This window comes from Phocoena phocoena, chromosome 9 (genome assembly GCF_963924675.1).
Source record: "Phocoena phocoena chromosome 9, mPhoPho1.1, whole genome shotgun sequence".
NCBI classification, from domain to species: domain Eukaryota; kingdom Metazoa; phylum Chordata; class Mammalia; order Artiodactyla; family Phocoenidae; genus Phocoena; species Phocoena phocoena.
The window spans coordinates 17,817,473-17,845,042 of NC_089227.1; the positions used below are offsets into that span (position 1 = coordinate 17,817,473).

Sequence of the window (27,570 nt, forward strand, 5' to 3'; positions counted from 1 at the left end):
CTCTGCAGTATGTAGGATCTTCCTGGACCAGGGCTCGAACCCGTGTCTCCTGCCTTGGCAGGCGAATTCTTAACAACTGCGCCACCAGGGAAGTCCCCTCTGATGACTTTTAATGCATACACTGTGAGTCTCAAAGAGTAATTGTCCAGTCAGCAAGTAGGCATTAAGAGAATATAGTTACAAAAGAAGGGGAAGGAATTTATTTTTAAAGCAAAGCAAATATTTGATGACAGTTGTTACTAACCTACCAGGATCTCTCATGCCATACACTTTGGTGCAAGCCTGACCAGTTTGGCAGCTGGAGCCCCTCTCTTGGAATCACCAAGCTCAGCCTCAGGCATCTGGGGGGATGGAGTCAGACGGAGTCAGATGGAGTCACCACCCACACATCTCCATCATCATAACCATTGTCAGGTCGTTGTCATCCGTTTACTTGCCACTGTCCTTGCCACCCCTCATTTTCCAAGATCGTTTTATAATTTCTCACTGTAATGCCAGATGTTGGTGAAGGATACTACCCTTGGGGACACAGTTCTGCTCCAAACTTCTGGAAGGGGCTTCAATTCTATATACAGTAGCTTTCAAACTTCTTGGTGGCGATGGAAATTTTTTGTTCCCACAGAACCTTACATGGTACCCGATATAAAAGCAGACCTGCCTCCACCTGAAGCCCGCTCAACCCTGCTCTCATCGCACGTGTACCCAGGACCCACTGTCCCCCAGCCCATCCAAGGGATCACCTCAGCTTCCCCAAGGACTCCAGGGAACCCCAGTTTGAAAACTCTTTTATTATACATTTCTCCATCCATTTTGACTGATGCAGGCACTTAGCACCCAAGCAGTGGTACCTGGCTTAACAGAGAAGATGGGGGCAGCCGTTAAAAAATGAAACAGGCAACAGTGGAGCCTTAAGAGCTGCTTCTTTCTGTTCCTTTTTTGGTTTAATTTTCAGGGGAATGTTTGTCAATAGAGAAATGCCAGGTGTTTATGTTCTTTTAGGGAAATAGAAGAAAGAGAGAGGGTGAGGTTAATCGGCAGAAAAGAATGTCTCTGAAGGAAAAGGGGAGGCCAAGGAGCACGTTACAAATGTTGGTAAGAGAATAATTTTTGAGGACGCTTTCAAGGCACCAGAAAACTCGGGGGTGAACTCTGTTCCACAGTTAGTGGGAAATAACGTCCTTTATCAGTTGGTTTAGGTTCACACGAGACCCCATGCCGTCAGAGATCGAAAAAGCATGATCAGGGCTTCCCTGGTGGTGCAGTGGTTGAGAGTCCGCCTGCCGATGCAGGGGACGCGGGTTCGTGCCCCGGTCCGGGAAGATCCCACATGCCCGTCTGGGAAGATTCCCACGTGCCGTGGAGCGGCTGGGCCCGTGAGCCATGGCCGCTGAGCCTGTGTGTCCGGAGCCTGTGCTCCGCAACGGGAGAGGCCACAACAGTGGCCTTTTTTTGCGTACCGCAAAAAAAAAAAAAGAAAAGAAAAAGCATGATCAGAAGTAAACATACCCACGTAAGACTTAAAGCAGTCATTTCCCTCATATTAATGATGTAAATATAATAGATGTTTCAGTCACACTCATTATCTATAATTGGCCAAAAAAAAATTGTCACACATGAATGGAATTATGGTTATCCCTTCCCAATCGTGAATTTCTCTTGTAGGAAATGCTAACAGCGTGTGAATTTACATCTTAAATATCATTTTGGTAACCTTGAAAATATTCCAGTTGCCATATTTTTGCATTGCAACCCATCCTTGTCAGGGGTTCCTAAAAGAGGGACTTGGGTCTAGGATTGGAAAAGTGAAAGTTAGCTAGCAAGGGTTGGAACAGGATTGGAAGTGCAAGGCTCAACTCCTTGTCTGCTAACTAGATGAACGTGGCCATGTCTCTCAGCCTCTCTGGCCTCAAATTGCTCAACTGTCAAACAGAGCTAAGGAGAATTAAGTGAGATAAAATACCAAGCTCATCATAAGCACTCAGCTCATGGTAGCTGGTAGTAGGGGGCAGTGGTAGTCAATGGGAAAGCAATGGGAGCCTCAGTGCTACCTGATTTCCATTTACCTGTCCTCCTGACCTCTGTCCTTCAACCTGGGGCCCCTTGGATAACATACCAGTATGCTCTGTTTCTTTGCCCCCAACTCTAAGGAAACACATTATTTGCCCCACAGAGCCCAAGGGCTATGAATGACCAGGCCAACCAAAGCCATCAGGACTCTGTTGGAAAGGCGTGGGGGTTCGAGGAAGGGGGGCAGCAGAGGGAGGAAGGGTCAGCTGTGGAGGTCAGTGCTGCCAAGATCTGGGCACATTCCCCTCTGTCTCATAGATGCTCACACTTCTCCCCTTAAAGTATAAAATGGCAAATGCCAATGAATCTAAGACTGACAAGGGCAGCAGGGAAAGAGGCAGAAGGTCCTAGATACCTGAAAAGGGCAGAGGTGAGTCTGGAGTGAAAGCTACTTCATTACATAGAGTAATCGCCAAAGTGGAAGCCATTTCTCTCCTTGACTTATGTTTGTCCCCGGGCTTTTCCTACTCATTTCTCAACAGGGGGGCCTTTGAAGTCAAGCAGGCAGAGCCCAGTCTCATTTCCACTTTTTATTAGCTTGGCAGCCAATGTCCTCATCTGAGAAGTGTAGGTCATAGTTACGCGCACCTAAGGCAGCGGGTAGCTCCAATGAGAAAAGGTATGTGACGTGCCTACACGCGGTAAGGGCTCCGTTAAGGTCAGTGGTTTTGCTCGTGCTTCCTCAGAGTGGTGGGGGTTAGGGGACTTCAAGTTTCTCTGGGTGTAACTGGACAGGGACCATCATCACATGCACTGTCTTTAGACCAGACTGGTAAGTGGAGGGGTGAGGGGTAATGTAGTGCTGAGGAAGAAAGGTTGGACGGCAGCTTAACACTTGCGAGACTTTTCCCACACTTTCTCATGACCAGTTGCCCAATTCCCCATCATCCTCTCCAAGCCTTGGCTTTTTTGAGACGCAAGCTGGTCCCAGCGCACTCCATCCCTCCAGGTTCCACCCTGGAGGGCAGTGATCAGAGCTGGGAGGAGGTCTTGAAAGCATCCGCCATTCCGTCATCACCGGGAGGGTGCCCACGTCCTGAGTGACACAAGTCTAAAAACGAGGAGATCCAGAGCTCCTTCCCGTTGTGCACGTGCACACATGTGCCCAGCGTCCTTCCTTCATGTTTCTGTCTTGGTTCTCAGAGCTGATTCTGCTCTGCAGCTCGCAGTTTTCATGCTCAGCTTTACTCTCCACGATTCTCCTCCCCTCCCCTTTTGTCTGGCAACTGGAACTTACTATTGAGTGTTTCAACTGTTCTAAGATTTTTTTTCTTAACGAAACTTCTTTTTTTTAAATCAACATAGTATAGACACATAGTTCAAAAACTAAATAGTACTAAAAGGGTTAGAGTGAAAAACAGTAGTTCCTACCATCCTGGAACTCTGTTGACCCTCTCTGTGTTGGAGCACCTGTTTCCTGGATCCCTTTGCCACCTCCTCTCTTGGTTTGCTCCTTTATTTGATGGAGTATCTTCTCCATTAGCTTCCTGTGAAAAGGGACATGGGAGGTCAATTTTTAGAATCCTTATACACCTGAAAATGTTTTTATTCTACCCTCACACTTAATTGATCATCTCTCTGAGTATATAACTGGATTGAGAATTATTTCCCTACAGAAGATTGAAGACAATTTTTCCATTGGCTTCTGGCATCGAAGGTTTTTATTGAGGAGTTTCATAACATTCTGATTCCATTTTTAATTGCTGAAGCATGGGGCTCTGAAATTTCCCAGGGATCCCCCTTGATGTAGGTCTTTTTTCATTCATTGTTCTAGTTACTCAGTAGATCCTTTCAACCTGGAAACACCTGTTTCTGGGATATTTTCCCATGTTACATGCTAAATCGTTTTCTCCCCACTATGTCTTTATTCTCTTTCTTAACCTCCTGTTAGTTGGATGTTGGATCATTTGCTCTGACCTCTTCATCCTCTTACCTCCTTTCTCCTGTTGTCTCTCAATCTCTTGTTCCACTTTCTAAAAGATTTTTTTACTTTACTCTTCAAAACTGTATATTAAATAGTTTATGATTTACTTGTTAAATTTTAGGATCTGGTTCTTTTTATCGGCATGTGGGATCTTAGTTCCCCAACCAGGGATCAAACCCACACCCCCTGCAGTGGAAGGGCAGAGTCTTAACCACCGGATCTCCAGGGAAGCCCCTCCTCTTTTCTTCCTTTCTCTTCATTTCCCCCAAGTTTGTTTCATATATATGTTCATGTGTTTGATGTTTGGTTGGTCAGCTCATGTTGGAGATGTTCCGGGAATGTTTGGTTATCTCTAACCATTCATATTTAAAAGAGAGGCTCTAACAGGCTCATTGGAGGTCTATGTGGGACTATCAACCGAAAGGTCATCATGTCACCAGTCAGCCTTTTGTTGGAATATTCCCAAAGGCAAGTTGTGGAAGCCTTTTCTCCGGGGCCATTCAGTTTCCTGAGGGAAGAACCCTGCCTGCTGATGTACCTGGTAATAGGCATTCTGGCAGTGCCAACTAAGGATCTGACCGGGGCAGCCCACAGTCCTCCTGTTTTTAGCCCTGTGCACCTTCCTGGTCTCTGCTGAGCCTGGGGGCCCCAGGTCTAGAGTCTCTCTGGTTCATTTTCTCTTTTTGAGGGTTGATTGGAGGGCGAGGGGGCTGGCAGGGGCAATGGTAAGTCATGTGACCGTGTGAGGTAGTAGTGACGACCTGCGGGTCCAACGACAGAATATTGAGCCTTTCAGCTCTCTCGCTATGTTTAGTCCTCACCTCACCCATGACTTGTGCAGCTCTAGCTGCTCCAGGTGCCCTGCTTCTCAATGTTCTGTGGTAGGTCAGCTCCTTTCCCATCAGTTAACTCTCTCCAGCCACAGTCTGTCTTCTAAAAATAGGTTAAAATCTCTTGTTCACACTTGTTGGGACACTTCAGGTGCAAGTAGCAGAAAATCTTGCTTACTAACCACTTCAATAATTAGGAAATTTCTTACCACTGGTGACAAGAAGTCCAGAGGTGAAAGGGCACCAGTCCCCAAAGATCAGGGGTTGGCTCTCCTTTTTTTTTTTTTTTTTCTGTAACCTAGTCTTTTTTTTTTTTTTTCTTTATTGGAGTATAATTGCTTTACAATGGTGTGTTAGTTTCTGCTTTATAACAAAGTGAATCAGTTATACATATACATATATCCCCATATCTCTTCCCTCTTGTATCTCCCTCCCTCCCACCTTCCCTATCCCACCCCTCTAGGTGGTCACAAAGCACCGAGCTGATCTCCCTGTGCCATGCAGCTGCTTCCCACTAGCTATCTGTTTTACATTTGGCAGTGTATACATGTCCATGCCACTCTCTCACTTTGTCCCAGCTTCCCCTTCCCCTTCTCCATATCCTCAAGTCCATTCTCTAGTAGGTCTGTGTCTTTATTCCCATCTTGCCCCTAGGTTCTTCATGACCATTTTTTTTTCTCCCTTAGATTCCATATATATGTGTTAGCATACGGTATTTGTTTTTCTCTTTCTGACTTACTTCACTCTGTATGACACACTCTAGGTCCATCCACCTCACTACAAATAACTCAATTTCGTTTCTTTTTATGGCTGAGTAATGTTTCATTGTATATATGTGCCACAACTTCTTTATCCATTCATCCGATGATGCACACTTAGGTTCTTTCCATCTCCGGGCTATTGTAAACAGAGCTCCAATGAACATTGGAGTACATGACTCTTTTTGAATTATGGTTTTCTCAGGGTATATGCCCAGTAGTGGGATTGCTAGATTTTATGGTAGTTCTATTTTTAGTTTTTTAAGGAACCTCCATACTGTTCTCCATAGTGGCTGTATCAATTTACATTCCCACCAACAGTGCAAGAGGATTCCCTTTTCTCCACACCCTCTCCAGCATTTATTGTTTGTAGATTTTTTGATGATGGCCATTCTGACCGGTGTGAGATGATATCCCATTGTAGTTTTGATTTGCATTTCTCTAATGATTAATGATGTTGAGCATTCTTTCATGTATTTGTTGGCAATCTGTATGTCTCCTTTGGAGAAATGTCTATTTAGGTCTTCTGCCCACTTTTGGAATGGGTTGTTTGTTTCTTTGATACTGAGCTGCTTGTAAATTTTGGAGATTAATCCTTTGTCAGTTGCTTCATTTGCAAATATTTTCTCCCATTCTGAGGGTTGTCTTTTCATCTTGTTTATGGTTTCCTTTGCTGTGCAAAAGATTTTAAGTTTCAGTAGCCCGTTTGTTTATTTTTGTTTTTATTTCCATTTCTCCAGGAGGTGGGTCAAAAAAGATCTTGCTGTGATTTATGTCATGGAGTGTTCTGCCTATGTTTTCCTCTAAGAGTTTAATTGTGTCTGGCCTTACATTTAGGTCTTTAATCCATTTTGAGTTTGTTTTTGTGTATGGTGTTAGGCAGTGTTCTAATTTCATTCTTTTACATGTAGCTGTCCAGTTTTCCCAGCACCACTTATTGAAGAGGCTGTCTTTTCTCCACTGTATATTCTTGCCTCCTCTATCAAAAATAAGGTGACAATATGTCCGAGGGTTTATCTCTGGGCTTTCTAATCTGTTCCATTGATCTATATTTCTGATTTTGTGCCAGTACCATACTGTCTTTATTACTGTAGCTTTGTAGTATAGTCTGAAGCCAGGGAGCCTGATTCCTCCAGCTCCGTGTTTCTTTCTCAAGATTGCTTTGGCTATTCGGGGTCTTTTGTGTTTCCATACAAATTGTGAGATTTTTTTGTTCTAGTTCCGTGAAAAATGCTAGGGGTAGCTTGATAGGGATTACATTGAATCTGTAGATTGCTTTGGGTAGTATAGTCATTTTCACAATGTTGATTCTTCCAATCCAAGAACATGGTATATCTCTCCATCTATTTGTATCATCTTTAATTTCTTTCATCAGTGTCTTATAATTTTCTGCATACAGGTCTTTTTTCTCCTTAGGTAGGTTTATTCCTAGATATTTTATTCTTTTTGTTGCAATGGTAAATGGGAGTGTTTTCTTAATTTCACTTTCAGATTTTTCATCATTAGTGTATAGGAATGCAAGAGATTTCTGTGCATTAATTTTGTATCCTGCCACTTTACCAAATTCATTGATTAGCTCTAGTAGTTTTCTGGTAGAATCTTTAGGATTCTCTATGTATAGTATCATGTCATCTGCAAACAGTGACAGATTTACTTCTTTTTTTCTGATTTGGATTCCTTTTATTTCTTTTCCTTCTCTGATTGCTGTGGCTAAAACTTCCAAAACTATGTTGAAAAATAGTGGGGAGAGTGGGCAACCTTGTCTTGTTCCTGATCTTAGTGGAAATACTTTCAGTTTTTCACCATTGAGGACGATGTTGGCTGTGGGTTTGTCATATGTGGCCTTTATTATGTTGAAGTAACTTCCCTCTCTGTCTACTTTCTGGAGGGTTTTTTATCATAAATGGGTGTTGAATTTTGTCAAAAGCTTTCTCTGCATCTATTGAGATGATCATATGGTTTTTCTCCTTCAGTTTGTTAATATGGTGTATCACATTGATTGATTTGCATATATTGAAGAATCCTTGCATTCCTGGGATAAACGCCACTTGATCATGTTGTATGATCCTTTTAATGTGCTGTTGGATTCTGTTTGCTAGTATTTTGTTGAGGATTTTTGCATCTATGTTCATCAGTGATATTGGCCTGTAGTTTTCTTTCTTTGTGACATCTTTGTCTGGTTTTGGTATCAGGGTGATGGTGGCCTCGTAGAATGAGTTTGGGAGTGTTCCTCCCTCTGCTATATTTTGGAAGAGTTTGAGAAAGATAGGTGTTAGCTCTTCTCTAAATGTTTGATAGAATTCTCCTGTGAAGCCATCTGGCCTTGGGCTTTTGTTTGTTGGAAGATTTTTAATCACAGTTTCAATTTCAGTGCTTGTGATTGGTCTGTTCATGTTTTCTATTTCTTTCTGATTCAGTCTTGGCAGGTTGTGCATTTCTAAGAATTTGTCCATTTCTTCCAGGTTGTCCATTTTATTGGCATGTGGTTGCTTGTAGTAATCTCTCATGATCCTTTGTATTTCTGCAGTGTCAGTTGTTATTTCTCCTTTTTGATTTCTAATTCTATTGATTTGAGTCTTCTCCCTTTTTTTCTCGATGAGTCTGACTAATGGTTTTTCAATTTTGTTTATCTTCTCAAATAACCAGTTTTTAGTTTTATTGATCTTTGCTATAGTTTCCTTCATTTCTTTTTCATTTATTTCTGATCTGATCTTTATGATTTCTTTCTGGCTCTCCTTCTCTGGCTTTCTTTTATTCCACCCTCTTCGATCTTTTGGCTTCATCTTCAACATCATTAGCAAGATGGCTACAGCACTTCCAGAGGAAAAAGGTCCAGATGAAGGTGGAGACCACCTTTTCCCTGTGTCTCTTTTTTTTTCTTTTTTTTTTTAATAGCTGTCCTAGTGGGTGTGAAGTGGTAACTCATTGTGATTTTGATTTGCATTTCCCTAATGACTGATGATGTTGAACGTCTTTTCATGTGATTGCTGGCACCATTTATATATCTTTTCTGAGAAATGTCTATTCAAGTCCTTTGCTCATTTTTTCAATTTTTTAAAAAAATAAATTTATTTATTTATGGCTGTGTTGGGTCTTCGTTGACGCCCACGGGCTTTCTCTAGTTGCGGAGAGCGAGGGCTACTCTTCACTGCAGTGCATGGGCTTCTCATTGCAGTGGCTTCTCTTGTTGCGGAGCACGGGCTCTAGGCGCACAGGCTCAGTAGTTGTGGCACACGGGCTTACTTGCTTCGCGGCATGTGGGATCTTCCCGGACCAGGGATCGAACCCGTGTCCCCGGCACTGGCAGGCAGATTCTTAACCACTGTGCCACCAGGGAAGTCCCTAAATTTATTTTTTATTGAAGTATAGTTGAATTACATTGTTGTGTTAATGACAGCAAAGTGACTCAGTTATACATATATATACATTTTTTTTATATTCTTTTTCATTATGGTGTATCACAGGATATTGATCTTCCTTATACTATACAGTAAGGTCCTTTGCCCATTATTTTTTAATTTTTAAAAAAATTTTGGCCACACTGTGCGGCTTGCAGGATCTTCGTTCCCTGACCAGGGATCGACCCCAGGCCCCTGCAGTGAAAGCGAGGAGTGTTAATGACTGGACTGCCAGGGAATTCGTTCCTTGTGTCTCTTTTTAAAAGTGAGAAAAATCTTTGCAAAAGCCACCCCCTCACTGCAAAAAAATACATTTTCTTTTATTTCTCATGCACTTTCCCAAACCAGTCATTAACGAGATGAATGAGGTTCCCATTATTACTTAAGGGGTTAAATGGAGACTAGGATGTCATCACCATGATCATCACCACAGTTCTGTTGATCTCTTTGTTTTTCAGAGCTAATGCCTTTTTTATCCCTTTACTATGATTTTGATATTTTGAGACAGAGGAGATAAATGTGTTCAATCCACCTGCCCCATTTAACAGTCAATTCTTCAGCCACTTTCTTGCACATACCTGTACTACTAGCTCGCTTTCTTTTATTTTTCTCTCTTTCTTTTTTACTTTTTGTTATGAAAATTTCCCCATGTACAGAAAACTAGAATAGTATAATGAATACCTGCATACTTAGTTTTAACAGTTTTAATATTTTGCCACTGTGTTGACTTCATCTACATTCTTTTTCGTTTTTTATAAATTTATTTTATTTTTTTATTTTTGGCTGCATTGGGTTTTCGTTGCTGCACACATGCTCTCTCTAGTTGCGGCGAGCAGGGGCTACTCTTTGTTGTGGTGCGCGGGCTTCTCATTGTGGTGTCTTCTCTTGTTGCAGAGCACGGGCTCTAGGCACATGGGCTTCAGTAGTTGTGGCACGTGGGCTCTAGAGCACAGGCTCAGCAGTTGTGGCGCACGGGCTTAGTTGCTCCGCGGCATGTGGGATCTTCCTGGACCAGGGCCCAAACCCGTGTCCCCTGCATTGGCAGGTGGATTCTTAACCACTGTGCCGCCAGGGAAGCCCCATCTACATTTTTTGATCTGTTTTGAAGTAAATTGCAGATATCTTGGCGCTTCACCCTAAATTTCCAAATGCATCTTTAGAAAGTAAAGATCTTTTCCTTTATAACTACGGTACTAGTATCACACAACAAAATCCGGCTTTTATCTCCCGCAGGATAGGGAGGTCCTAATATGGTGGGGAAAGCTTCAAAAAGAGTCTACCAGAAAGTATGGGAACAACTTAAATGTCCATCAATAGAGTAGTTAAATAAGTTACAATATGTCCATACTATGGAATACTATACTGGGGAATATTAAAATGATGATAGATTTCTATACATGGAAAGATTTCTGCAACATCACTAAGTTAAAAAAAAAAAAAGCATAATAGTATGTACAAGGTGATCCAGTTCTTACGCTACTAAATGTAAAATAGATAGCTGGTGGGAAGCAGCCGCATAGCACAGGGAGATCAGCTGGGTGCTTTGTGACCACCTAGAGGGGTGGGATAGGGAGGGTGGGAGGGAGGGAGATACAAGAGGGAGGAGATATGGGGATATATGTATATGTATAACTGATTCACTTTGTTATAAAGCAGAAACTAACACACCATTGTAAAGCAATTATACTCCAATAAAGATGTTTAAAAAAAAATGCATGTGCCTGTTCGCACAGTAAAGAGGTCTGGAAGGATATAAATCAAAACGGAAGTAACACTTGATCTTGAGTGGCAGGTTTACGAATGCTGTTTTCTTTCTTTATATGTTTTGATGTTATCAAAATTGGTTTACCGTTTGGGTCTTCAGCTGTAAACAGGCAACAGTGCTGTTGTCCCTTCTGACACAGGAGAGTAGGGAATGCACCTGGGAGTTGTGTTTTCTGGACTATAGACTTTTAACATGTAGAATGAATGGCATCTTTGTTTTCATAAGGGTGGGAAGGTGATAGTCAATAATAAATGATCATACCAACCGAGTTGTTATAATTACACGGGAAAACTACCTGTGGCCTTGTTTGTGGGGTTTTATGGGGTTTTTTTTATTTGTAGCATTGTATGCATACATGAAATTTACTATTTTAATTTCTAAGTGTACAGTTTAGTGGCATTAAGTACATTCACGTTGTGGTGCAACCATCACCACCAGCCGTCTCCAGAACTTTTTCATCATCCAGTACTGGAGCTCTGTACCATTAAATACTAACTCCCTGTTCCCAGCACCTGGTGACCACTGTTCTACTTTTTGTCCCTGTGAATTTGACTACTCTAGGTACCTCATACAAGCCGTGTCATACAGTAATTGTCCTTTGTGACGGGCTTAGTTCACTTAGCATCATGCCCCCAAGGTTTATCCATGTTGTAGCAGGTGTCAGAATTTCCTTTCTTTTCTTTGTTTTTTTTAAAGGAACATTTATTTATTTACTTATTTTTGGCTGTGTTGGGTCTTTGTTGCTGTGCGCGGGCTTTCTCTCGTTGCGGCAAGCGGGGGCTACTCTTCATTGCGGTGCGTGGGCTTCTCATTGCAGTGGCTTCTCTTGTTGTGGAGCACGGGCTCTAGGCGCACGGGCTTCAGTAGTTGTGGCTCACGGGCTCTAGAGTACAGGCTCAGTAATTGTGGCGCATGGGCTTAGTTGCTCTGTGGCATGTGGGATCTTGCCGGACCAGTGATTGAACCCTTGTCCCCTGCATTGGCAGGCAGATTCTTAACCACTGCACCACCAGGGAAGTCCAGAATTTCCTTTCTTTTTAAGACTTAATATTCCATTGTGTGGATATATGGTATGGTAACAATTTCATAAAGCCATAGTTTAGTATCTGTTTGTAGAGCTGTCTTGTTTATCCATTCATCTGTTGATGGACATTTGGGTTGTTTCTACCTTTGTGGCTTTGTTTTTACATGACTGTGCTTTGGGGATCTGGTTTGAACTCAGGAATTTGACACCTAGAAAGATTTCAAAACAACAAAGAATCCAGGGTGAAAATGAGGGAGAAGGGAGATGCGTGAGTAAAAGCTGCTTCGTGTTACTTGAAGGGGCAGCTTTCAAAGCAGAACACAGAAAACCTTTTTATTTATTTATTTATTATTATTTTTTTAAGATCCTGATTTTTTTTTCTCCAAATCTTCTTTTTCACCCAATCTTTCTCCCTGGTCAATCACCTCATGAAAGTGGAGAGCAGTAAAAACAACTAACAACTAGCTTTGACCGTTCTTCTAACTCTTCTCCTGAGGTGTATGTTTCGTTTTGCTCTTTACTGCTCAGGAATCATTAGTGCCACCTCTTACTGTGACTGATGCTGCTTTTCTATAAGCTTAGCCATAATTGAGATGAGATCTGTTGGATTGTTTATACGCATAGAATTCATTCATTCCTTCATTGAGAAACATATTTCTTCAACGCCTACTGTTGAGTCAGTCATGCCAGCCTGTGGGTCTAGAGGCTTGTCAAAAATTAAACGGAAACAATCATCCTCAGAAGACACAATTAAACTACATGTGGTTTGATATATTAAGAAACAGGCTTGGCTGTGGGGAAAGGAACTTGTGGCCCCATGGCTGGGACAAAACATTTTTTCATGCCGGTATGGTAACAATTTCATAAAGCCACAGTTTAGTAGCTGTGTGTGTAGGGCTGTCTTTTGTCATCACTGATATTTTGTTGATTGATTTGAACTTATTTATCTGGTTGATCTTCCCATCAGGTCCACTTTCAAAGAGAAGCAACTGCAGGGCAAGTACAAATTACTTACATGCAAATGAATGAATAGTTGTAAGTGAATTCTAGAAGATTAGTTTTAAGTTAAATTCACTCTCTGTCACATTGGCTTCTAGTTTTGTATTTTCTATTCCTCTTACACTGTTGGAGTTGTCCCTGATGCCCAAATTCAAGCAGGGCAGAGCCTCAGCTCCAACCTGTAGAGAGCTGGTCGCTGCTCACCCTCTCAGCCTGAATTTTCCCCTTGTGCAGATTTGCCATTGATCCGCCTTCCTTAATGTATCTGGAAGGCTGACTGATCTGCCTTCCGAGCTCCATGAAACTGGGTGGATCTTGTTCCCTCGGAAAAGTTGATTCTGTTTGCTCTCTCTTGCCCTTAGACCATCATCTGCAAATAGCATAAGCAGCAGTACATCTTCAAATCACAGTGGCTACACTCCGGAACCCCCTCTACCCCCAGTTGGAGGTGACCTCGCCAGCCGACTGTCAAGTGATGAAGGGGAGATGGACGGAGCCGACGAATCCGAGAAGTTATTAGACTGTCATTTCTCCACCCACCACCCCAGACCTCTTGCGGTAGGCCTCCTTCTGTTTCCATCCAGGCCTTGTTTCCCCCTGTGCTTTGCAGTATTTAGGTGACTGTGTCCTACAATGGCATCCTTCCTAAGGAGAGGCCTCCGGGACAGTGTTTTACGAAAGGGCTTCCCCTGAGGTTGAATGATTACTTTAGAAATCCCCTTGAAAATCACAGAAGGAAAGGTAAGGGCTCCCAGCTGATTTTAATCCTTTAAACACCTGAGTATTTGTGGTCCACCTTGAAGCGTTAATGCTTGAGAAACGGTGTTTATAGAAGAGCACGGGGAACTGACCTTCCCGCCTTTCCCATCCACGCGGAGCCTCTGATTTCAAGAGTTAGTCTAGCTCACCTGCCTTGAAAACTGTCTCTGAGCAGTGTGCCAGGTGCCAGTCCTGGCTGGTTTGCTCCCCTGTTGATTCTGAGTTTTACTGTTATTAGTAGGTGTGACGATATGGCACCAGAACTGAGTGTGTGTGTGTGTGTATGTGTGCAGGAAAGAAGGAAGCATTTCATGTCCGCGTGATTGTTGATTAACGAAAAGGTCAGTTTCTTCCCAGTTCCTTGAAAGAATCCACTTTAACAATTCAGAAGGTCATTGAAATCGAGGTGGGTGGTATAAGGAGGCATGAGCTGGAGGCTTGTTTGTGTTTGCCCTACGAGCACTTAAGAAGGGACTGCCTGGTGCTTCCATCACAGAGCCGAATTCAGGGAGGCTGGGAACGTCGGACCCCACAGCTGGTTTGCTCTGTTCCCAGCTTGAGCCCTGCAAGATTAGCTTTGACTGTCCCAAGATGGCATGAACTGTGTAGGTGAAATCAACCGTGCATCACGGTAGAGTGAGTCCCTCCTCCCTTCTATCAGCGTGATGAATGAAGGCCAAATTCACTTCCTGTTTCTGGGGAGGATGGTGACCTGTACTTCACCAACAGCCTGAGACTTTGCCTCTTGGCTAGTACAAAAATAGGGACAGTCAGGAATGCTTCTGACGGCCAGTAATAGAAAACGACTCATACGGTGTGTGCACTTCGGTCATTTACTTGTCTCACATAACAAGGAGTCTAGAGGTGAGAGCTCCCAGGCTTGGTTCAGCATCTCCTCAATGTCCTGCTGCTGAGGGAGAATCTCTGCAACCCTCTTTGCCTTTCATGCACAGTCTGGATGTGTCAGCTCGAGTTCCAATATCACATCCTCACCCAGTAGCACTCTACAAAGTGGGGAAAGGGACAAACAGAAAGGGAGTCTGCTTCTAAGATGCTATCTTATGTCATTTCTTAGGGAAGAAAAATCTTCCTATAAGCACCCCCAGCAGACCTTCCCTTCCATCAGCCAGAAGTAGGTCATGTGCCCAGCCCTATACCAATCAGTGACAGAGAAGGATAGGATTGTAGTAACACAGAATGAAACCTGCCATGATCTCATCCCAGGGTTCTGGGAAGAGATCTACTTTCGCTGCTCACTGCTCCGTGTCAGAGATCAGAACAAAAGTGTGGTTCTGTTAGCAAGGAAAAGGCAGGGAGAGCTGGGGGTGGGGTAGCAGTTGATGAACTTGGCAACCAGTAGGGTCTGCCACAGTGGCCAGTGCAGCGAGGATCTACAGCCCTACCTGGGGCATCATAGGCGACCAAGGACAGGAGCCTCTGGGGCACTGAGCGTTGCATCTGTGTTGAATTAGAGACATAGGTAGCACAGACAGTAAGAGGCCTCCAGCTTCCAAGTCTGAAAGGGAGACAGGGCTGTCTACCAGAAGGCCAGACTCTGGAGCACATCAAGATCTTTGTCCAAATGACAAGCTGCCAGGCTACAGTGGATTAGCCCAACTCAGAGCCTGGCAGATTTGTGTGCCCTTCATGTTTTGCTGATTTAAATGGAAAGGCCATGGATTCGTTTCTTTGCTTTGTCCTTTCTCTCATGGCCAACTGATACACTAAATCAATTTTGGTAATGAACACTTGTTCAGGGTGTCTTTAGCAAGGAGATGAAAGAAGGAAAGATGTCTGGACCTGGACCGGCTCCCACATGCTGCTGGGGACCGGCTTCCATGTGGGAGAACTCCCTTTGTATGTTTTAGTACTTGGCCAGTAAGCCCTTAATGTGCGGAAAAGAATTTTTCATCAGGAGTACCAGATTTGACGGGAGGCAAGATTTTAGGGTAACTCCACCCCAAACATAGCAGAAACAAAACAAAGGGAAGGTCTTGCGTTTCCTGCTAAGAACTGTTCCAAAGGCTGGTTCCAGGAAGGATTTGTGGAATGAGTGCCAACCCAGCACTGTGTCTGGGATGGAGGCCAGGGAGCTGCTGGGAGAGGCCTGGGGGAGGGGGAAAAGCGCAGTTGAGTTATAGAGTCATATTTGCAGACTCGCTTGAGCTCTGACCAGGCAAATGTCACCTCCTCAGAAGCCGCTTCTTACATTTCTGTCTGCTGGCCTGGTTGTCCTAACATCATCATTAACTGACGTTTATCAAACATCTAACTGCTCATATTTCAGCCCCGTGTTTTAAGTGTGATAGTTCGTTCTGAACACTTTGTAGGACCTTATCTCTGTAATCCATCCTTTAGCCTAAATCTCTACTCTCCTCATATGGAGGAGGAAGAAGAGAATGGGGTCCCTGACCTTTATACGTTTATAATCATCAAGACAGGCACAGAAGCATGCAATATAATGTAATACAGACACCTAGCGATTCCCAGGTGGGAAAGTAATGAAGTATGTGTAGGTGTCTGTGGGAGTTCAGAGCGGCAGCGTGAGTCAGATAAAGGTCGCTGGAAAGGAGAGTCTTAATTAGGGCCCTGAGGGAGGGGAGAATTGCACTTGGCCGAGAGAAGAGGGAAGGAGACAGAGGCAGGCCGAGGGGGCAGCAGAAGCGTGGGCGCAGAGGCAGTGATGTGTCCCAGGGCAGCCTGGATGCGCCGATGGGAGAGGAGATGAGGCAGCACCAGGAGAGGAGGGAGTTCAGCCCAGCTGGGAGAGAGCCGGCTCCTCTGACGACAGGTAGGAACGGTATGACCCACTGGCAGGAGAAGCTCAGGACCAGCCGTTTCCATTACCGTGATGGGAAGCAGGGAACCACCGTCTTCCTTGAGAAGATGACAGCTGTGACAAGCCCGTGGTGCTGACACATCACCCGGCTACTGGTTGCTGTTGGTTTGGGTTTGGTTTTGTTTTGTTTTTCAACCTAAAATGCTGGCTCAATTCCAGGTATAGAGAAGGTAGCCCTCAATGCTGCAGAAGACTGAATGTCACTATTGTTGAGTCATCCTGTGAGGTTCTGCAGAAAATCTAGGAGCTCAGACTGAAACACCACAGAAATATTTTTGGCTTCGGTACTATTTTGCTTCTTTATTTTGAGGAAAACTGTACCCCTGTGTGTTTTTATGCAAATGTTATTTTTCTGTGTAGAGCTTATATTAGCTTATTAACCTGTAATCAAAATTAAAATGGTTTTTGTTTTCCCCCCTCACAGTTTTGCTCATTTGGGAGTCGCCTCATGGGCCGAGGGTACTATGTGTTTGATAGAAGATGGGACCGTTTTCGATTCGCACTAAACTCCATGGTAGAAAAACACTTGAATTCACAGATGTGGAAGTAAGTGAGCGGTTTTTGTGCAATATGAGATCTGAGCTGCTCCACAACTATCTGAACCCCAGCTTTCTAAATGAATGTCACTAGTTGGTTTTTGTTTGTTTGTTTGGTTGGTTTTTTGCGGTACGCGGGCCTCTCACTGTTGCGGCCTCTCCCGTTGCGGAGCACGGGCTCTGGACGCGCTGGCTCAGCGGCCGTGGCTCACGGGCCCAGCCGCTCTGCGGCATGTGGGATCCTCCTGGACCGGGGCATGAAACCGTGTCCCCTGCATTGGCAGGCGGACTCTCAACCACTGCGCCACCAGGGAGGCCCACTAGTTGGTTTTTTATTGAACAAAATGATTCTGAAATCAGGGTTCGTGATTAATTCTTAAATGTCAGCCCCTCTTCTTGGTTGCCTATATTTTTCAGAGACAATGTGTGGTATGCTTTGTCTTCTTTGGAGATCCCTTTTGTGTTGGTAATCTTCTAAACTAAATGAAAAGGGATTAGATAAGACCTCATTTATTTAACAGTGTTAAAGGGCCTTTTTGCTATGACTAAGACCATCTAAGGATATTAAGAATATGCTTCAGTTTGTAATGTTAATGCTACAGTGTGAATACTAAAAATTTCCTAACGGTTATGGACCAACTTGTAATTGTTTAATGTCCTGTGCAAAAGTACGTACCGCAACCAACAGGGCAGAGCGGGGCCACGTTGCCAAGTTGGTTAAGCTTGTCTTTGGCCCTTCCCACCTCCCTATAGGACTCTCTCCTCACCTCTATGCATACTCCTCTCTACCCTAAACCCAGCTTATGTCCCATTTCTCTATGGTTCTTTTATTCTCCAACACCTCTCGATGTATTTGCATTTTAATAGATTCATGAAAAGGGGAAAAGCCTTCTTGACTTAGGGAAGTGCTATTGTACAGGATGACGGGCTAGACCCTCTCAAACCATAGCATGTAAGGAGCTGCCATTCCGGCCACTTGGTAATGCCAGGCCAACGCCCTGGCTACCTCCAGCCCCCAGTCCTGCAAAGGTCAGCTTTTGAGATCTCATAATCCACAGAATCATGGATTCCTCAGCTCTGAGCCCAGATGGTCCAGGAGAGCCAACACTAAACCCCTCACCCTGCCCAGTGAAGCCCAGGAAAGGCCAGGAAGGCATTCCCGAGAAATAGGGTAGGACGGGAACAGAATTCAAAACCTCCCCTCTCCCAGGCAATGATGGCATCCCAGCGCCTATTCACCACGATGCCCAAAGACCTTCCAGAACTTCTAGAAGTAAGCCCCACCGTGCCTGCAGTAAGCTCTCATAACGGACTTAGGACGACACATTGACACTTCCTGTGAAGTAGGAAGGGGCCACAAGAGAAGCTTGTCATTTCTTCTCCCTTAAGTGACTGCCCAGTGTGTCTCAAAGGCACCCCGATATCTACCTGTGTCCTTTCTAAACAGCACCCGATGGGCTGCGTGCGGGGTTACTGTGTTCTCGGTATTTGGTGACTTATCCCTCTGCGCGGGTCCCCCAGCATGGCAGCCAGCGCCGGTGACTCTGCAGCTCTGTGCTCTCCTGTGTTGTGGAAGTGTAAATCCCGGGCACGTGGAAGGAATGTGTTAATCTGTATTTCGCTGCCTGGTGTCCTGTCAGCTCAAGTCCATATTCCTTTCCTCCTCAGGCACAGAAACCCGAGCCACAGGGCATCAGGTCCCTCCCCCCTTTTCAGGACTTGTCTAACCAATCTGCTGTCACTGAGCAACATTGGGGCTGCCTGGGTGTCAACTCTGGAGAGCGTAGCACCCCGCTGCCCTCTCAACCTCACTGCCCAAACCCCAGGCCCCGACGGGCCCGAACCTGGAGGGATGGCAGCCGATGGGGGCGTGGAAGACATTAGGAAGAAAAGGAACGGCCAAGACTCTTTTTTCTTTAACAAGCATTTAACTCTGCATCAGGAGACGCCAACACAGTATTCTCTTTCAGCCAGGTCAGCATCTGGATCTCCATGCCAGCTGGCAGGGGAGGATGGGCACTGTAATTTATTCGCATCTGTGGGCTTTTGTATGGGACTTCCCTAGGCCAGCGTGCAAAGCTTCAGCTGGGACACAGCCCGCCAAGCTGAAATCCGCTGCCATTTGGCACCTGGAAGAGCACATTAACTGTCTAGCGTGGGGGGAAGGGGTCCCCGGAGACAGTGAGCTGCTACATGCCCCTCTCCCTGCTTCTCCCCTACCCCTTCTCCCCTCCTGACTCTGCTGTCCATTAAAGATGAGTGGGGAGAGGAAGGAAAGAGGCAGAGAGTATGCAGAAAAAGAGCACCCACCCCAGTGCTGAGTGTCAGCCAGGGCACGCAGAGGACTTCAGCTCTGCCGGTCAGCACAAGCTGAAACCTCAGAGTAGATCCCAGTTAAGGTCATCGATTGGGGTCCTCTCTAAATGAGCCATCTGGTATTTGTAAATAACTTCTTGTTACAAGGCACTGCCAAACCTCCGCCCATATGGACTCCTATCCATACTTTAGCTGGTACGAAACTTAAGTGAAGGAGAGACTTGAGTGGGATGCCTAGAGAATCCCAGGAGTCAGTAGCCAGTGGAGACGGTGCGGTGTGCTGACACCACACGCTCTGAGAAATGGGCCCTGGTGCTGTTAGGGAGGGGTTGTGCAGTGCCAGACAGTTGTAAGGGCGTGTTTAGACCTTTCCGATCTGATTAATGGGAGTCCTTGCCTGGCATGCATAGTTATGTCGCTGCTGAGAAGTCACGTGCTCACCCATCCACCACCCACCCATCCATCCATTCATTCAGTCATTCATTCATTGCAACAAGTACTACTAATGGAGCGCTGAGTTTAGCGTTGACAGGGATCTTTTACCCTCTTTAGGCTCGAGAGAAAATAGATTTTCAAACACCGTCACAGCCACAGTGGGTTGGCAGTGTTTTTCTCCTATATTTGATCTCCTGAGTCTGATGTTTTCAAGGACACTGCGCTTATATATTCAAGGCTTCCTCTGGATTCCACCCTAGAGGTGGAAGCCATGGGCTTCAGCAAACTGCAGGCAGAAAACTGCATCCTCAAAGAGAGCAGGGCTAGGAGAGGCATTTCCTCCTCAGTGGGGCCTCTTCCCAGCGCTGCCTGCCTCACCCCGATGCTGCGGCTGGGAGGGTGGCCTCCAAGGAGAAAAGGGAGGCCCCATTTCACACCTGCCCTCCTTCAAGAGCTGTTTTCGAAGCTCTTGAACGAAGCAGAGCTCGTTCCTAATTTCTGGGGAGCCCAGCTACACGGAACATGATTTCCAGCAGAAACAGGGAGTGGGGAGCAAGGTGAGAAACAGGAAAGAACCAGTTTGAAAATATTCACCTGGCTCCTGAGGTCAGTATCCTTTCCTGAAAAGTCAGGGACATGGTGACCCGGAGGCCCCTGTGCCCCTCTCAGTCCCCAGAGTAGCAGCAACATGGCCCCAAGCCATGGTTTGGAAGTAGAAGCTGTTTCCAGCACACGTCAAAAGACGGAGTTTGCGGGGAGGCCTCCAGAGTAACCCACCACCTGGGGCTGGCCTGGGCTCCACGGAGCGTGAGGCAGGAACCTTGCTCCCAGGTGCCCCCAGCTTTCAGGAAGACCTCCGCCCCGTTCAGATGCTCTCCTGCACTTATCTTCCGAGCAAGCTAGAAATTCCTGATCCCCTTCTCTGAATCCATGAGGGTCCCTGTACCCTTCCCCCTTCCTAACAGAGGGACAGGAAGACCTGCTGAAGGGCAGCCATACCCCAAAGATAGCTCCTGAGTGATCGCTGAGGCAGGGTGAGGTGAAGGGGAAAAAAAATAGAACCAACAGCCGGGAGCTGACGTGGAAGTGCCTCTCTACAGGGTAACCCAGAGGCTGCAGGCAGCGAGGGCAGGGGACTCTGGCCTGTGAGGAGAGAGGTGACTCCCAGATCTCCTCCCGTCAAGAGCAGGGTGGAGAGGCAGGGCACAGGAGGGGTGGGAGGCCCTGAGGGGCAGGGGCTGCAGGGGCGCAGGGGACGCTCTGGCCCACGTGTGCAGGTGGCCAAGCCCCGTCCTCACGCCTTTTACTTCAAGCCAGGACCTGAGTGTGAAATGACCCCTTCTCGTTAAAAATTACCTTTGTCACTGCCAGGGGAGAAAACAACAGAGGGGGATACTGCTGGGGAAGTTTCTATTCTAAATAACATTGGCCTTTTATTCATGAACCCAAATCAGCCATTATCCAGTAGCCAAGCATGGAGAAAAGGATCTGAAAACCTGAAAGTGATTAAAACTAGGTTGCTGGATGTTGCAATGGGGGGAACTATAGGGAAGGGCCATAATTCAGATTTTGCCATCCTTCAAGGCTTCATTTTCCATTGTCTGGTTCCGCCAGGGATTTCTCTGTAGCCCTGATGCTCACACTTAGTCGAGCTTCTGGAGCAATGCCAAACCTATTTCTCACTGTTTCTCTTTCACTCTTCTCTCATGTTTAGGAAGATCCCTCCTGCGGCAGATAGCCCCATGCCCTCGCCAGCAGCCCACATCACCACCCCTGTTCCAGCATCCGTTTTACAGCCTTTCAGCAACCCCAGTGCTGTGTATCTTCCTTCAGCTCCCATCAGCTCGAGACTCACCTCTTCTTACATAATGACATCAGCCATGCTCTCCAATGCAGCTTTTGTGACATCGCCGGACCCGAGCGCCCTCATGTCACACACCACAGCTTTCCCTCATGTGGCCGCAACCCTCAGCATCATGGACTCAACCTTCAAGGCCCCATCCGCCGTGTCCCCGATACCAGCTGTCATCCCTTCCCCATCCCACAAGCCATCCAAAACCAAAACCAGCAAATCCTCAAAAGTCAAAGACCTGTCCGCCCGTAGTGACGAGTCTCCAAGTAACAAAAAGAGGAAGCCGCCGTCTTCGACTTCCGCCTCTCCCTCCGTATCCCTGCAGACATCCCTCTCCCCATTATCAGGGCCCCACAAAAAGAACTGTGTTTTGAATGCCAGTTCAGCTTTGAACTCCTATCAGGCAGCCCCTCCCTATAACAGTCTGTCTGTGCACAACTCAAACAATGGGGTGAGCCCACTCAGTGCCAAACTGGAGCCCTCAGGACGGACCTCGCTGCCCGGCGGCCCTACAGACCTAGTGAGACACATGGGCTCGGGGGGCGGCAGCAGTGACTCCTGTCCCCTCTCTGTGCCCTCCCTTGCAGGGGACCTCTCTCTGGCCTCACACAATGCCGTGTCTTCTCTGCCCCTCTCTTTTGACAAATCAGAAGGAAAAAAGCGTAAGAACTCAAGTTCTAGTAGCAAAGCCTGTAAAATCACTAAAATGCCTGGAATGAATAGCGTTCACAGAAAGAACCCACCCAGCCTTCTTGCACCGGTGCCCGATCCCGTTAACAGCACCTCCTCTCGGCAGGTAAGGGACCCGTCCTTCCAGGAGCCTTCTGGCACCGCCCGGGGATGGTGGGAGGGGGAGCAGGGCAGCGCCCCCCCGCTTAGCTATGTGGCCCAGGCAGGTGGCCCAGACAGGTAACGCAAGCGTGAGTGCCATCCTCATTCTCCCCGTGGGCAATTCCACCCTCTGCTCTGAGAGCAATTTATCTAACAGATACTTTCTACAGTGTCCGCGCACTAGGCACTGTTCTGAGTCCTATATGAGCATCACCTCATTTAATCCTCACAATAACCCAGCGAGGTTGATGCAGTTGTAATCACCACTTTACAGATGAGCAAACCGAGGCACAGAGAGGTTCTGAGTTCCATCACCTCACTCTGTTGTATATCTGGAGTTCTGAGGACGATATCATTGAAGAGGTCTATTGCCAAGCAGTTTTATCTGATCTATTGGCATCCCCTTAGGAAGAACGTGAGGCCCAGCCAGGTTAAATGGTGACCTGGGTCCCACCTGGGGGGGGTGGGAGCGCATGCTTCCGGTGACTACTCTTCTCACGTTACCAGGCTCCCTACTCCTAAGATAACCCTTTCCTTCCTAAAGTATCACTGCAGCTCACACCAACTGGCACAAAGTGTTCAAGGCCACTGTACACAGAGGAGGGTGTACCGTGAGGGGAGCTGGGGGAATGGGGCATGATCCAAGAAGAACACGTGTTTCTTTCCCTTGAGCCCTGTTCTCATCCTCAAGTCTAGTCTTCCTCTCGAGCTGGGAAGGCTGCTTAGGAAACCCTCCCACCCGACTGTTTGTGTGTAGAGGAGGGAGCAGAGGCGGGTAGGGGGCAGCCTGGGGTCTCTTCGAGCTGAGTCCAGTGGGAGGGACCTCCCAGGACAGCGTGCAGGGATGGTAGCAGCAGCCCCAGGCCGACAGCCACAGAATTCAGTGGGCCAGCCCTGTCTGGGGATGGGGACTTTGGAGACATGAGAGGCAGTTGTTTAAAAGATGTTTTCATGTTTTGCATCATCTTTGTGTGAGACTTGTTAAAACTTCATGAAGAGAACCTCTTGAGGGGGATTCACAAAACACAGGTAAACACACAAGAAAGCAAGTTTGGATCTCAAGGGCCAGACAAGCTGCAACCGAGGCCAAGGTTGTGGCAGTGGGGGATGGACATAGGTCCTCTCGTCAGAGCCCAGGTACTCGCACACATCTGCAGTTCCAGGGGTGCAGAGGAGGGGACCAGCACCCACAGGGTCCCCCAGAGACTAAACTACTGGTCGGTGCCACCTCCAGGTCTCAGGATGGAGGGCAGATCCAGGGCTTCCTAAACGTGAATGTGCGCACGAATCACTGGAGGGTCTCCGTAAAATGCACATTCTGAGTCAGCAGGTCTGGGGTGGAGCCTGAGAGTCTGCATTTCTAACAGGCTCCAGGCAGTGCCACGGCACTGGTTTGCGGGCCACACCCTGAGCAGCAAGGCTATAGTGTCATCTGTTTTCGATGAAGTTCTAGCAGCTAACACTTACTTATGGGATGGGCTCTGTTCCAAGCACTTGATATATTCATTTAATCTTCACCTGTTATTACCCCCATTTTACAGATGAGTAAACCGAGGCACAGGAAGGTTAAGCAATGTGCCCAAAGTCACACAGCGAGTAAATAATAGGTCTGGGATTTACACCCAAGTAATTTGGCTCTGGGGTCTGGGCTTTTCACCTCTGTGCCTCTGTATTGAGTAAATGTGCCACTGTTGATTCTTTGGTGTGCCAAGACCATAGGAAATGTTTAGTAACCATGATGAATTAGTCAAAAACCGTGATGAAAGGAGCAGACAAGCCTCCTTCAGAGAGTGCTCATCAGGAGGGAAATCCAAAAGAGCTGATGAATTTAATGGCTGCCTTGGATCTAGTCAATACTGGTTCTCTAATGCAGCTGATACCTGGGTGCTTGTCACCAGGCCATTAAGAAAAGGCTTTGTCCAGGGTCACCAGGTGTTGGGGGAAGGCCTTTGGAATCTGTGCTGATTCTGTTAGGAGATTGGGAGAGGCATGGCATGAGATTGAGAAATTCAAGGTAAACGTGCTTTGAGGACTAACTGGGGATCTATTGAATTTTATCGGGTGGTGTAGGGCCAGAATTTGCCACAGAGATATTAAACCGTACGAAAAACGAGACTGCGAACGTAAGGCAGACGTCTTTACGCGAAGGCGAGTTTAAGTAGAGGATGGGCTCGTCATAGGAGCTGCCTGCGTAACGTACTCCAGCCCACCGCGAGCCCAGGTTCGATCACGAGAAAGGGGAGGAGCCTGACGGCCACGCCCCCTCGCCCCCAGGGCTGCGTCACAGGACCGGCCCGCTCAGGCTCCCACTGGAAGGGGAAGACTCATGCCTCTTGCCATTTTCCTTAAGAACAGCAAGGAGTGTGCCGGGAAAACTGACTCAGAAAAAGACGCAGGCATTTATTCCCAGCTGGTCCAGGGGAGTCTGGGCTCGAGACGAGATGGGTCTGGGACTGCCGTCACAGGTGGAAAAGCTGGGCCTCCTCCCGGAAACTTGCAGTCTGCGCATCTGGGAAGCGGATTAAGATTTCCCCTCCATTCCACGTTCCCTGTGGGATGAGGGGGGGCGTCATCAAGGCCCCCCTGAAACATACTCATTTTCTCTGCCGTTTAAGATGGAAACACGAGTTCCACACGACGGGAGGAGAGCCCTCGAGGTACCGTGCAGCCTCCCCCTTTCCCCTGGCGACTCTTGGTATCGGTGGGTCTCTCCCAAGCTGCCTCCCGTGTCTGAGTAGGGCTTCACTGGTGTCTTTCAGGTTGGGAAAAATAGCAGCCTAGCTTTGTCACAATCCAGTCCTTCAAGCATATCCAGCCCAGGACACAGCCGACAGGTAAGTTACTGGCGGGCAGAAGTCCATAGGCTCATCAGCAGGGTGGAAAGAATGTGGGCTTTGGGGTCAGACCCTGGTTCAAATCTCACGTCCAGTTAAGAAAATGGCTACCTGGCTTCTAACGCTAGGCCTTCTCGTAATTAGCTGTGTGCCCTTGGGCAAGTTACTTAATTTCTCTGTGCTTTACTTTCCTCGCCTATAAGATGGGGGTCACTATGGCCCCTATCTCATAAGGCTTTTGTGAGGATTAAATTAATTTATAGACATAAAGCCCCTGCAAAATGCCTGAGACCTAACACAGGTATTAGCTTTTACTGTTAGCAGCTGTATGGTATTAGGCAGATTACTTCTCTGAGTCTCACTTTTTTCATTTCTTAAATGGCAGAATCGATGCCTACCTCTTAAGGTTATTATGAAAATTAAATAAGATGCTGTTGACTAAAGGGCTTTGCTCATGGCAGACATTGGTCAGCACTTTCTTGAGGCCTCTGGTGGGCTGTAGCTACCATTCAGGATGTGGTTTTCATGGTGGGACTATTCAGGGTAGATTTAGGAGTTTTTATAAACTTGAGGTGTGAAAACAGTCAGTATAGAGGTGATTTTCTCCAGTGGAGTGTGTGCACGTCTGGAGGAGGACAGGGAGGGTAGGTGAGTAGGGTCGTGTGTGTTCTACATGATGGGAAAAAAATACATATATGGCTGTTATGTTGTCTTAGAAGTGCCAGAGGTTTCATAGATACCAAATTACAGTGTTTGGGTGAAGGTTATAGGGAACGGTTTTGTATCCTCAGATCTCCACCACTTTGAATCACTGTGGACCATCTGTGCCAGAGCACCTGCAGCCCCTCCTCTGTGTAGGGTCAGGGAGGGAGGGCAATCTGCCTGTTTACGGCAGGCCTCTTGCACGGTTGCTGGGTGCACCTGGAGACTCCACTTTGACCCTTAGCAGGCACGTGTGCAGTTGCCCACAACTCCAGGCATACCTGCTGGGAACCCACAACGCTAGCCGTCAGCCTAAATGAACGTAACAGTAATACCAACACCTGCCATTTGTTGAGCCCTTCCTCTGTAGGCGCCGTGCTCTGCCCCTCACATACATTACATACCTTTCAACCTTTTAACAACCTGGTCAGGTTGGGGACAAGTTGGTTATCCTCGTTTTATAGATGAAGATGAAGGAACTTGAACCCAAACCTGTATATCCAAAGCCTCTGTGCTTAACCCAGCACTGTACTTTTTCCTTAGGTAATTCTCCATGCTGTCTGTGAGTTAGTTAGGGAAACGTAGACTAAAAAACAAAAACAGAAAAACAAAGACAGATTAATTATCCCAGTCGTCCCTCCTGGAGAGGAGCTCCGTGAAGCCACAGGATTTGCCCCCTTGCTTTCCTTCACAGCTAGGATCTCTGTGCCTACCTTCCATTTACAGAGTTCTTTACTTCCATCGCCTCATTTGCTCATCACAGCTGGCTTTTGCCAAATGCAGGAGGTGGGATGGTATCCTATTCGTTATAGATGAGGAAACTGAGACTCCCTTCTTGAATTCTTGTGGGTAATCCCAAATGTATGTTTTGGAAACAAGCTTTTTCTTTTCTTTTCTTTTCTTTCCTAGAAGACCACAAACAGAACGGGCAGGATAAGGACTCTTCCATAACAAGACTATGAAGCCACTTCCAAACCAATGCCTGGCCACGGGACCTCACCCCAGGAGGCCAAGGCCAGGGGAGGGAGGGGAGTGGGCAGTGGGGAAGAGTCTGTTTCCTGTGCCCTGCCTGTGGCTCTGGCCTTTCTTCTTCTTTTTTTAATTGACCAATTTTTAGTTTTGAGGAAACAGAAAAAGGCAAAAAGAACGTGAATTTGAGATTTACAGAAAACAATACCAGTGTTTTGTTTCCGTTCTTTAACTTGCCACGTGTATACCTTCTTCCAAGTTTGGGGTCCCTCCTCTAGCTTCTGATGCTGCTACTGCATCATTTTGCTCCGGCCACAAGAGCAGACGTTGTAGAATGTCCGTTCCTGGTTGGCATCGTCTGGAACTCTTGAACTTGAGCATGTGCAGTGCTCCTTTCCATACGCTCTCCCATCCTTCCCTTCTGTCCCCTCCTACCTGCCACTCTCTGGGTCCCCACTGACCATCAGAGGTACGGGCTGTCAAAAGCTCCCTCTAGACAGCGTGCTGCATCGGGGGGCGGTTACTGGGGAGCAGCCCGTGTTTGGGGAGCAGAGAGCTGGAGGGTGGGCGAGTGCCCTCATCAGGTTTCTAGGACGCACCAGCACAGAGGAGGGAGATGCAAAGTTGAGAACAGCAGCCATTTAATGATGGGGCTTACTTAGTACCACTGTCAGCTGTGCAGCTTGGAGAAGATGTCCTGGGTCAGGGACAGGAGCAGGAATGGACCCGGGC

At 46.7% G+C, this 27,570-nt stretch overlaps 1 protein-coding gene across 3 annotated transcripts in view; it reads left to right on the forward strand.

The window, feature by feature from the left end:
* Positions 1-27,043, forward strand: part of ATXN7L1 (ataxin 7 like 1) — a 237,910-nt gene extending 210,867 nt beyond the window's left edge. Inside the window, exons 9-14 of one of the 3 annotated variants that reach the window (XM_065883677.1) lie at positions 13,128-13,323; positions 16,788-16,909; positions 18,568-18,873; positions 21,365-22,298; positions 25,093-25,167; positions 26,779-27,043. In XM_065883677.1, coding sequence (XP_065739749.1) covers positions 13,128-13,323; positions 16,788-16,909; positions 18,568-18,873; positions 21,365-22,298; positions 25,093-25,167; positions 26,779-26,820 — 1,675 coding nt within the window. In that variant the 3' untranslated portion in view covers positions 26,821-27,043. The remainder of the gene's footprint in view (positions 1-13,127; positions 13,324-16,787; positions 16,910-18,567; positions 18,874-21,364; positions 22,299-25,092; positions 25,168-26,778) is intronic. The other 2 variants (XM_065883678.1, XM_065883679.1) reach the window with 2 other exon arrangements.
* The last annotated feature ends 527 nt before the right edge of the window (positions 27,044-27,570 follow it).